Source organism: Malaclemys terrapin, chromosome 4 (assembly GCF_027887155.1).
Source record: "Malaclemys terrapin pileata isolate rMalTer1 chromosome 4, rMalTer1.hap1, whole genome shotgun sequence".
In the NCBI taxonomy this organism is placed as follows: Eukaryota; Metazoa; Chordata; order Testudines; family Emydidae; genus Malaclemys; species Malaclemys terrapin.
This window is the reverse complement of record NC_071508.1, coordinates 55,126,580-55,138,782: the sequence shown is the minus strand read 5'-3', so window position 1 is coordinate 55,138,782 and position 12,203 is coordinate 55,126,580. Positions and strand designations below refer to the sequence as shown.

The window sequence follows — 12,203 nt, the reverse complement described above, 5'->3', positions numbered from 1 at the left end:
TGATCATACTGTGTCCCTGATGCCACATTGAAGAAGCTCCTGGCTTTTCTCCTTCTGGTGACTGTGGTCCCCAAGGTTGGCTCTGGTTCTCCTCTCTTCCACTTATGCAGCAGTAGATCCTAATGGACACAGTGACGAGGCTGGCTCCTCCCACTTGTTTCCAGCTCCTTTCTGGTGAAAGGATGAGCTGGAAACCTGTAAAGGCAGCTGGAAACAAGGGGGACTATGTGATCTGCCCACAGGGCACTGTTTGAGATGAGTCTGAATATTCTTTATAATGCAAACAAGATACAGAATAGGACTCAGCACGTGGTCATATCATGGCGAATTTTTTACTCGATTGAATATGAAGAATCAAATCAGCATGTCAATTTGTTTGGCTTTGAAAGAATAGGAATGATCATCTGTACTACATACTTAGCAAGAACATATATTTATCCCAGAGCCAAACGTGCTCAGGATGTTTCCTTAAATTGAACTCGTTTCCTTAGGGAAACTTTAAACAATAGTCTCTGTAAGGCCTGTGCATACTGGGACCAGGCCCAGTTGTGTGGAAAAACTGTGCTAAGCTAGCATAGCTTTCACACACTCTCAGACCAGAGCAGGCAAGAGTTTTTCCCTTGAAAACTGTACTAAAGACTAACCTATTCTGTGCAGGGAAAACCTGAAAATAGTTCTAATACGTTTACGCAGGCCAAAAAAGATACACTAGGACCCTGCTAGCGGCAGCTACATTTAAGCCATCTGGTAGCTTTAGCAAGGTTCTAATCTCAGTGTGGACAGTCCCTTATGTGCATTAAGGCCAGATCCTCAGCTGGTGTAAGTTGCTATTGGTCCATTGAAGTCACTGAAGCTACAGCAAAGTACACTAGCCAAGGATCCAGCCCAGTTGCTTGTAGTTTATTAGCATCTGGAGTTAATCATTTAGTCCCCTAGCAGTCTTCATAACAAAATATTTACTGAGCTGTAGTGAATGTCCAGTAATACAGTTGGCCAAGCTTTCGCTTCCTTTAATTTTGTTCATACAGATAATCATAACTCAGTAATGGAGAGCTTCTACTATGTAAACCTAAAATGCAGCTCTGGCAAGAAAGTTCTCGGAGCCGTCAGCAGACCCACGACAGCTAAAGAAATGTTTATCACAGTGGACTTTGAGCTTGAAACAAACCAAAAGGAGGTGACAGGTTGGTTGGAGAACAATCCAAAATGCAATGGAAGGCTTCTTGCAGTTTGATCCTTAATTTCTTTCTTTCACTTTCATCTTTATGCAAAAAATAATAATACAAAAAGTATCTCCTGTTTTGAAGCTTCATTTTACTGGTTTGGAAAGTATGATATTTATGCCTAGTCTCTAAAATCATTAAAAATTGTCCGTTTGTTAATTTTCTTCTGGCCTGCTGGTGTTCTCCTTAAAGATTTCACCCCGCGTCACACAGTTTGCATTCTCAGTTGTTTGCATTGACAGTGTTTTAAACCAAATATTCTCGCAACTGTCATTTATACTGAAGTTCTCTGCTCCTAATTTTCATCCTTGTTACCTTGTAGACACATGTGATTTGAGCTGTGCTCGAAAAAGGACTGAGAAGAGACTCCGCAAAACAATTAGAACCTTGCGGAAGGTAATCAACAGGGAGCAATTCCATGTTCGTCTCTCTGGTATGGACCATGAAGTGGCCAAAAAGTCTCCCAGACTCTTGAATCTACAGGAGTTCTGTGGCATGGGACAAATGCGTGTGGATAACAGATGTGGTAAGCACAGTGTGAAACAAACCTAACTTTGGGACAAACCCCTTTGCATCCGTTTCAACATCTTGCTCAGGATTGGTGAGCACTGAGGGATGGGGAGAGAGTGAGGGAGCTTCACCAGAGTAAAAAAGGAAAACAGTATAAGGAGGTGTAAGATATTGTGCACAGTGGGAATTTATGTTGGGTTCAGAGCATGTGTGATTGGGGTAACAAAGTAGAGCAAGTACTCTATTCTGCACTTCCTTGTAGATGACATATTGCCTATAAGGAGTTAGGAAGTGGGGATAGTATTGATCTTTAATTGTCCTTGTAGTTTACCAAATATGTTTTTTAATTGTGATGTTAATGGGTTTCGCTGTGAGTCTCACTTAGTGTCTGAATATGCAAACATATCATCTTTGTCTAGTCCCCAACCCAAAGCAGATTTTAATGAAATTACATTCTCTTTGCTAGTTGAGGCCTTGTGTGACAAAGACGCTTTACAGCTGAGTTATAAACTCATAGAAAGCTGGGTTTTTATAGGGGAACACCGAGCAAATCTTAATGATCTTGGCACTAGTGGGTGCCACCATAACACGGCCAGTGATAAATGCTTCCAAAGGACAAAGGTTTAGGGAGACGAGTCAGATGTTATCTTAATAGGGGCCTAATGACCATGACGGCTAATTCAAGTCGCACAGTGTATGCAGTATGTAACCAATAAGCCTTTAAAATGCTTGTCAAACTAAAATTGACTTTTTGTTAGTGCGTCTTCCAGCAGCAACCCTTTTCTGCTCTGGATGTGCAAACTCTGGAAAACTTGGAAGCATCTCTGAATTTCATATAATAAGAAAACGTAATTAATGGTTAAACACCTTTTTGCAAGGAGGCCAGGTCCAAGGGAGCTGGATGTACACAGCACCCAAACTGCTCAGGAATGTCAGAAATGAGCTGGAAGTTTCATTTCATTCTTAGTAGCTTTGTAATAAGGCTGGGCAAAGCTTTGGGTGCTTCACTGACTGTGGATATTGCAAAGTTTTCAAGTCTTTCTAGTGGAGAAAGGAGGGGAAAGTCCCTTCTGGAATCTGTGGTGCAACAGAGAGTTGGGGAGGGCATGGGCGCTTGATATGGTTGTTCCCTTCTTCATGTTCCGTGCTTTGAGTGAGCAGTTTATGGGCATATCTCATATGGACAAATGATTTAAGGGACGGCAAAAAACTGGCTAATGATTTCCAACATGTGAGGTTTTACCAGATAATTACCCTCATACCATTTCAAAAGCCAATCATATGTTTCCTCTCCTCTTACCCATTTCACAGATCTCTATTGATATCATATCATATACGATATTTATATGCAACATCCTTCATCCTGATATATGTCAAAAGGCTTTATGAACTCCATTCATACAGCAACTCTGAAATGCAGCCACTTTTGCCTGTTGACTACAGTTAAAGGCAGAAAAGGCAAAAAACATGGTGCTATAAACTATAACATTTTGGGTAAGAGAGATAAAACATACTTAACTTGAGACAGTATGTCAGTTTACAAGCTGACTGAATTAATCTGACTGGAGAAAGATAATGGTGCTTAGCTAATATGGCGATGAGCAAACTAGAAATACCATAGGGCAGATTGATTGCACACAAAAAATCAGAACTCCTATGGCTAAACTATGTCCTGATTTTCTTGGCGACCATTTTCTGTCATCCAGACCTGTAGTGAGTTAGTTATAAATAGGAACTGGGACATGCAGAGCCATGTGAGAGGATGTGTGTAATTATTTCCCTGTAATTTGCAGAGCCATTTCTTACTCATTAAAACTCAGGAAGCTTTCGTTGCATTTCTGTGCTAAAATCTGGGGAAAAGGAGGCTTCTTCAGAATGGTAAGAAAGATTGTTCTGGCCATAGCTAGTCTCTGCCACATTAACTAAAACAGAGGATGTCCCTGTGAGCACAAACATCAAGAGGAGGGACTCAGATAAACTGTTCAGTGGTATTGGGAACTGAATTGGTGCTCCATTTTCTCCAGTTACATCGCAAACAAAATACTCAGAGATCTTTGGGCTCCACTCTTTCTGTGCCTCTGCCCTGGGAGTTCTTTTTAGGTTACTGCATTGTGATCTATTTTCAAATTAATCTATTTTGTCTCTTAAAACATAGTTTTCTGAATCTTTCATAAGTTTAGCAGTGGATGAGTTTAGTTCATTAGTTCTGTCCTCCATAGTGCTGATCCTCTGCCCATCTGCAGTCAGCCTGCCCTTAGTCTTTGCCTGTTATGTCAGAGAGGAACCTAAATGATCAATCTTTGCATTTACTTTATTTTCCATTTACAAGCTGGCTTGCAAAATGTCTGCATTTGGGGCCTGATCCTGCCTCACTGAAGTCAATGGAAGCTTCAGTGTGGGCAGGATAGGCCCTGAAGGGACAGGGCTAGAATCCTCACTAAGGACTATGGCACCATTTCTGGCTGTGCACTGTAAAAATGGCACTGGGACCACTGCTACCTCCCACCACCAGCCAGAAGGAGTAAAGCTAAAGAGCGGCTGAAAAAAAAACAGTAAGAAAGAATTTGGAGGACTGTAGAGAGCAAGAGGGGGGTATTAGGGAAAAAAATTAGTTCAGGAATGTAGGTAGATATGAGATTAAATTGTTTGTTGTTTGTTTTGCAGTAGTTCCCAAAGGTCCCAAGCTACTATGCTAGGCACTGTAAAGAGACATGGAAAAGGAAGCACTTTGAACGCGAGGATGACTATGTAGCAAGAGATAGCAAGTCAGTGAACGGATTCAAGGACATAACAGGAGTGGGAGATAACTTTGGCAACAGGATTTTGAATAGACTGGTTCGAAGAGAAGGGAGAGGCAGGGGGACAGGAGCAGGTAGACTCTTGGCATGGATGGCGCTTTGTGGTGCGGATATTGAGTAAAGGGCAGATTGCGGTTCAGAAATTTCAAATATCCTATTTAGAACAGAATAAATGTCTGGAATCTTAGGAGACTGCCTCTGAATGAAATTCACCTCAGTGCACACAGCCTGCTTTATAGATTCACAGGCCCTTGTGCTGGCCCTCAGTACTGGGATGAATTTATCACCTCTGAGTAGTGTCCAGACCAGGGGTGGGCAAACTTTTTGGCCTGAGGGCCACATTGGGGTTCTGAAATTGTATGGAGGGCCGGGTAGGGAAAGCTGTGCCTCCCCAAACAGCCTGGCCCCCACCACCTATCCACTCCCTCCCACTACCCGCCCCCTGACTGCCCTCCTCAGAACCCCAGACCCATCCAACCCCCCCTTCTCCTTGTCCCCTGACTGCCCCCTCCCAATTTTCCCCCCTTCTGTTATAGTCTCGTCTGCCTTACTTTTCTTTCTCCCTCAGTCTCAATTTTTCCTTTTCATTATTTTCCTCTTTTATATGCATTAGTCTTTATTCCTTTATTCTGATTTCCCCCTTCCAATTCAATATTTGTTCTCTTTTTCCATAAATTACTCAATCCTGTCTTCACTCAGTTGCTATTTTATCTCTTTTCCACTTTTATTTTTCTTTTCTTTTTTCCTAACGTCTCACCTTCCTCAGGATTTTATTGTTTTTATTTATTTGATTACTTGCTTTTCCACGTTGCCTGGTTTTCCTTAATTTTTTATCTCCTTTCTCCAGGTGTTGCCCTTATTTCTGTTTTAAATGTCTCCCTATCATTCTTTCCCTAAGCTTTTCTTATCCCTTCACACTTTGCTGGTGTTTGGAGTGGGTGTTAGATAGTGGGTTGGTTTCTCCTCTACATTCCCAAATGATTTCCCCCTCTCCTCTTTGATTGTTAGGCAGAAGTTGAAACCTTGCAATGATCAGGGAGGGATTCTGGGAGCAAATGCTTTAGCTTTATTTCAGATGGACAGATCAGTTGGACAAATATTATGTACAAGATAATAAGAAGAGTAGCAATGAAAAAGACACGGCAGAGATTCTACCTACTGCCACACAATTGAATTCAGTTACATAGACCCTGATTCAGCATCTCATCTTCCATGGAAGTTCATAATGTTGGTTGCTTAACACCATACAGGTTTGTGCCCTTAGGGCAGGTCTAAACTACAGGGTTAAGTCGACTTAAATTATGCAACTCCAGCTACATGAATAACATAGCTGGAGTCAACGTACCTTAGGTCGACTTATTGCAGTGTCTACACCATGCTGGGTTGATGGGAGAAACTCTCCCGTTGACTTATGCTTCTCATTCCGGTGGAGTACCGGAGTCAACGAGAGAGCAATCGGCGGTCAACCTAAGACCCGCTAAATTGACCCTCATTGGATTGATCACACAGCGTCGATCCACGGTAAGTGTAGACATGCCTGAGCGAATCCAAAGCAGTAAGAAATCACCACTGAAAACACAGCGGATTCCCATTGTTTGCATGTTGTATGACACTGCGATTCTAAAAGACAAAGTATGAAAAATCTGTTTAAAGGGAAACACAAAGGCCTGTCTGCCTTTTCATTTGTTGCAATTAGTAAATGTATTTTCACATAGCTAAAATCCAACACATTACAATTTTTTTCCCCACTGAAAATGGGACGGGAAATAAATTCTCAAATGAGAGAGGAAAGTGCAGTTCATACTGCTAACCTGCTTGCTTTCATGATAATAGACATAAATCCCTAAGACACATTATCTCTCCATGTGACCGAAGTCTGTGAACTGTTAAAAACAATAACTTCAAGGACGCTGCTTAGGAATCAATTTGCATCAGTTATTTGTGATTTTCCTTATAAAGTCAAGGCATGAATCTTAGGAAAATGGTTAGATGCTAGATCATGACCTCTTTTATGAAGTTCACTTTAGCCACTGAGATACCATAGTATTTGTCAATAGGGTCAAATGCTCAAAGAGTAAAGTGCTGAAAAGAGGGGAAGAGTCTTTAAATGTCTTTGTAACTAGTAATCCTGACTCCCAGTGGGGGCGCCTCCCCTTTTTTTCCCATCAGAAAAGCTTTCACATATATTTTTTTAAACAGCTGCATGAGATTCAAGAATGGGATTTTAATGGGCATTGAAGACAAACAAAGACAGTGGCTACAAAAATGAAGTCTACTGGAGGCAATTGGTTCTTTTGTTCATTTGAAGAAAAACAAGCAGGTTGCTGGGGGAGGGGAGGGGAGGAAGCAAAGAAAGCCAGTGGGATTCTTGATTTCTCCTTGTTTGAAAATCTTTAAATCTTGTTTCAAACTGAGTGTTTCTCATGTGTCATGAGGCACCTTCCATGTTGTGGTTTTGTGAGATGAAAATCAAACTTTTTAGCTTTATTTAAACAAACATTGACACAAAAGAATTTGAGTTTAACATTTTTCTTAGGTTTCCTGCTTAGAGGATTAGTTGTATCATTTGTACTACCCACATAATTGCCACTGATTTCTCTGGGTGACTTCTGTAGTCAGGTACTACTTGCCATGAGAAAGGAATGTATAATTGAGCCTAAAGAAAGATCTGTGTCCCTTGGATAACAAATCTTTTTGTTTAGCTACATACTCAGTTTCTTGGGCAGCAGATAAGTGACCCACGTTTAGATCATCTGTAAACAGGCGATGGGGATGAGTATGGGCTATGTCCTCTTAATGATCCATAGTGAATATCTATGTGAGATTAAATAGCCTGATACATTGCACCATTTATCCACATAGAGTTATCTGGAATAAATACCCTTTGTGTACTTGAGAGGGCTGGGGAACTCTTGCCTTTTAAGCAAGGAGGCATAAATCTTTGGAACCTGTTGGTGCTTCTTTAATTCTAATATTTAGGTTTAATAATTAGCAGCTGTCAGATTAATGAATAGCAAAAGATGCATGAAAATGTAATTTTTTGATCATCACTGTCATAGACAAGCAGGAGCTGTTTCAGTCTTGCATTGTATGGTGTGTCTTAGAGGAGACAGTGGATAGAAATACAGAAATGAATTTTTCTACAGAAATTGCAAAAAGGTTTTTTAGTACTTGATTTTCCCAATCTGCGCTTTTTGGGTACATTTTTACCATTATTGAAACTAACTCCAAGAGGTGCTGAGCACTTTCAGTTCCTAGAGAATAATAGATCCTCAGCACCTCAGCATCAAGCACTTTGTTAGCACAGTCTGTGCAAAGGGATTTGTTAGGTAGCCAGCTGTTTCTAATAACATCAGATATGAATAAGTGTGGAATCCTTGTCCCCTGAGTAAATGGATTTTGCACAGGGCCCAGTGCAGGAGTTGTAGGAGGCAAAATGTGGGTGGCTGTGTGGTTGGGCTGCTCTAATATTACAGTGGTGGGTGCCAGTGTAAGAACATAACCAGCCACTGCCACAGACTACAGGTTGTGAGCCCCTCAAAATGAGGTTTATTAGCAGATTTAGGCAGCTTGCAGTTGCAGTGGCCATGCCCCTGGCACTCCTACATGTGTCTACAATCTCCCTTATGTGGCACTCAGCTCCCTGGTGGGCAGGGGTTGTGGAATCCCCTAGTACAGCCTCTGTACTTCTGTACTCTGTACTGACCCTGTGCATAGTAGATCTACAATGATACTGCTGAGCTTCAGGCCTATGTGGCCCCTCTGTGGCTGGAAGGGTTTCACCCCATGTCATTTAATTGATGAAAATCTTAAGGGATGATGGAGAGTTGAATGATGGGGTTTGTGGCTTGTTTTGTGAAATCTTTATCTCCCCTCCAAAAAGGGCCGAACATGTCATTTTTTCTCTCCATCATATTTAGCAAAACAACCGCCAGAATGATAAAATTATGGAGTGGGCAAGGGTTATGCACATAGGTGCAAGGCTGATTTGGGGATGCCATTTTGAAATTAATGCCCCCAACACGAATGAGTGCTCAGGAAATTACTTCACAGCCTAGATGGCGGGGGCCAAACTTTGCTCTTGGTTACACTCCTGCAGAGAGAAGACTGCAGGGATGTGACCAAAGCAGAATTTGGCTCTTGGTGAGCTACTGCCTGGCCTGTTGTTATTTTAGGGGGAAGGAGTGAATGTTTACAATGTTCCCCTTCTCTTTATGACATATACAATTTAAAAAGTGTGTTTGTTAGAGCTGGTCAGGAATTTTCTGTCAAAATGTTTTTTGATGGAAAATATAGTTTCAGCAAAACTGAAGTTTTTCCCTGGGAAAAATGCTGACATTTTTTGATTTGCAGTTGGGAAATTCAAAACTAAATATTTTGTTTTGGGTTGGGTCGACCTGAAATGAAATAATTTGATTTGTTGAACTGAATCAAAACATTTCATTTTGGGTCAGTTTGACATTAATCTGAGTCTCGCATGCTTCTGCAGTTCTAGTTTGGGTGCCTTGTGCCCCCATTTTTTCTGTGGGGCAGACCCCCTGCCTGGACTACATCTCTTCTGACTCACCACAGTCTCCCATCTGGTTGAGTCAACACGGAGCCTCATGGAAGTTATGTGGTGATGCTGCATCCTGGGAGATGTAGTCTGGCAAGCCTAGCCCATAGAGGACAATAGTGACCTCATGAGGCACTCAAATTACAACTCCCATAAGGCATGGCAGCATTTGGGGGGGGGGGCACAGATTAACATAGAACTGAGTTGAAATTAAACTTTCTGATTCAGTTCAACAAACAGAAATAAAATATTTAAATTTGTACTTCCTCCATTGTCAGCCCTTTGAAGCCTCTCCCCTGGTTTTAAACTGGCCCATGACCTTCTTCCTGATCCAGCACCGTTTCTGACAATGGTATCCTTTGGGAGTTTTTTTGCCGGCTTTGCAAGAGCAGACTTAGTGCACTTTGAGGGACAGACATGCCCTTTGACAATTGTTGTCACAGATAGCTACCCTCACTACCTTTAGTATGCCAGCTGAGGTAAGGTCTCGGGGTGTGTCACAGTCAGGGCCGGCGCTTCCACTAGGCGACCCTAGGTGGTCACCTAGGGCGGCAGGATTTGGGGGGCGGCATTTTGCTGTCCTCGGTGGAAATTCGGCGGCAGGGGGTCCTTCACTCGCTCCGGGACCCGCCGCCAAAGTGCCCCAAAGACGCGGAGCGGAAGGACCCCCACCGCCGAATGCTCAGAGGAGGAGCGCTGCCGCCTAGGGCGGCAAAAACCCTGGCGCCGCTCCTGGTCACAGTGGTGCACACACAACTGCCTGGAACCACCAATGAGAATTGAGTGAGTTGCCAGGGCCAACTGCGTGCAAACCATCCCCTATGGGTGCGGCTGTTGGCTGTGCAGAGGTACTTCCTTTTGAACTCACACTGCACCCCAGCGGGCATTGTCAGATATGGTATATTGGACTAGATGGACCATAAGTCTGACACAATAGGGCAATTCCTATGTTTCAATGTCCCATATCTGTTCTGAAAATCAAAATAGTCTATACAGTCTGATGCAGTCTCTGTCACTATGCATTATACTAGAGCAGTGGGTTTTCTCTTCATAGGGAACATTTCACTCTTTGCCAAATTCTAGAACATTCCCGCCCCATGCATTTTCATGGTTCTGTTCTAGTGGATTTGCCTTAGAGGTACAAGGCATCAATCTGCAAGTCATTCAGCAACCTGGTACCTGGCGATTTAACTTGCTGGCTTTGAAGAACATAAATTGAATTTTGGTGACCAGATGTTTTTTCCTGTCGTTAGCTAGCTGCAGTATTGGAACATACTATGATGGGGAACAAGAACTCTGTGTTTTATGCCCTAATGGAACATACCAAGATGAGGAAGGACAAATAACTTGTGAACCTTGCCCAAGTCCTCAGAACCCAGGAAACCAAAAATTAGCTGGAGCTCGTGGTATATCTGAATGTGGAGGTAAGGCTGTTGCACCCTACAGAGCTAGCAAAGGTACAGAAATGATGCTGCCACTCCTTACTTCACTCACCTTGAAAGAACCATGTGTGCTATGTAAGATCACCCAGCACTCAAAGACCCCTGCAGTACCTAAGAACAATGGGGTAAGTTAAAAATGGAGTGACAGCTATGACTCAGAATTTCCCTGATTTTTGTATGTGATTCTGAAATATTGAGTTCAACTCAGTTTCCTCCAGAGTGGGTTTTCAGCACATAATTGCAGACGAAAGTGATTTGTCAAGACAAGTACTGTGCAAATGGCAAAGCTACTGAGAAAAAGAGATCCAGTGGAGTAGATTTCATTCAGCTATACTGTGTGATCACATACATTGTGGGGTCTCAGGGCATAGCTTCTGTCCTTGGATGGGTGCACAAGGCTTCAACTGAGCTCCCTGTGCGTATCTAAAGACTGTGTTGGGCCGTTACTTTGTTCAGGGGTGTATAATGTGAAGCTAAGAAAAGTCTGGAAATAAAAAGCCACACCTGATTTAAAAAATGAAATCTTAACCCAGTAAAATAACTTCAGCAAAAAATCCCAGTAAAGGAGAAGGACTTAGGAGGAAAGATGTACTCAGAGGTTACAAAACTGAGATACAGGAGATTGGGGTTCTGTTCCAGATGTCTCTGCCACAGACTTCCTGTGTGATCTTGGTAAGTGATTTAGCCTGACTTCCAAAAGTGGTCATTGATTCTGGGTGCCTAAATTGGCTAGCTGCTTTTCAAAATGAATGAGTATCCATAGAATGCAGAAGGTTGGATAAAAGTGTTGGAGAAATTAGAGTCAAGAATTAGGATGATATTTTTCACCATTCAGTTTCAGTATAATGAGCCAGATAACATCACTTTACCTGTTGCCTATAATACGCTAAGGAGAAGCTCATTATTAAACTGAAGTTGTTAGCCATAAACAAAATTCTTCATCATTGATCATGACCAGTAGTTAATGCCCTTTTTGTTGTTAGTCAAATATTTTGAAATGAAGCCAAGGCCAATTTAACTCCTTAACAAAACAGCCATTCACGGAATGATTTATTGGAGCTATAAACTAAAACTAACAACTGTTTATTATCGCAACAGCTCTTTAAAAGGACAAAATTTCTCAGCGTGGCTGAACAACTGCATCACTATTCTGTGTCACCCAGAGCAGTGTAATTACTTACCACTGTCATTGAAATCAATTGCTTGCTACAAATTTTGAAGACAGATTTTATTTCAGAGATTTCCATAAAGGATTTGCAGGGTCTATAGAGAATCAGTTCCGTGAGGTAAATCCTACCTTCATACCATAGCAGAGCAAAGCAATTCAGAGTGGAGACAATATCAAAGACCCAGAGTCTGAGTGCAAGAGTATTTTGAGTCATGGACTGTGGTGCAGTATGTGTTTGTACGGAGTTTAGCACAGCCCCTGATCTGGAGTGGGGTTTCAGGGTGATACAGTAATAAAGTGTTTGTTTCATTACTAATTATTATTAATAATCATCTTATAGAATAAAAATAAGTTGTGAATGCTACAAAATCTGGGTTTCTGCTACTTATAGTTTCAGTGCTAGGTTAGTTCAGCTGCCTGTTTTATAGACTCTGAGCTCAATAACAAAATGGCAGGAGAGTCTACATAATCTGCAGCTCTATGACTTAAAAATGTTGTTAGTGGGCT

General features: G+C 41.9%; 1 protein-coding gene across 3 annotated transcripts in view; it reads left to right on the top strand.

Moving 5' to 3' along the window:
* Positions 1–12,203, top strand: part of SCUBE2 (signal peptide, CUB domain and EGF like domain containing 2) — a 67,748-nt gene that overhangs the window by 42,442 nt on the left and 13,103 nt on the right. For 2 of the 3 annotated variants that reach the window (XM_054024670.1, XM_054024668.1), the window contains 3 exons: positions 1,029–1,184; positions 1,546–1,749; positions 10,340–10,510. In XM_054024670.1, the coding sequence (XP_053880645.1) occupies positions 1,029–1,184; positions 1,546–1,749; positions 10,340–10,510 (531 nt within the window). The remainder of the gene's footprint in view (positions 1–1,028; positions 1,185–1,545; positions 1,750–10,339; positions 10,511–12,203) is intronic. The other variant, XM_054024671.1, reaches the window with a different exon arrangement.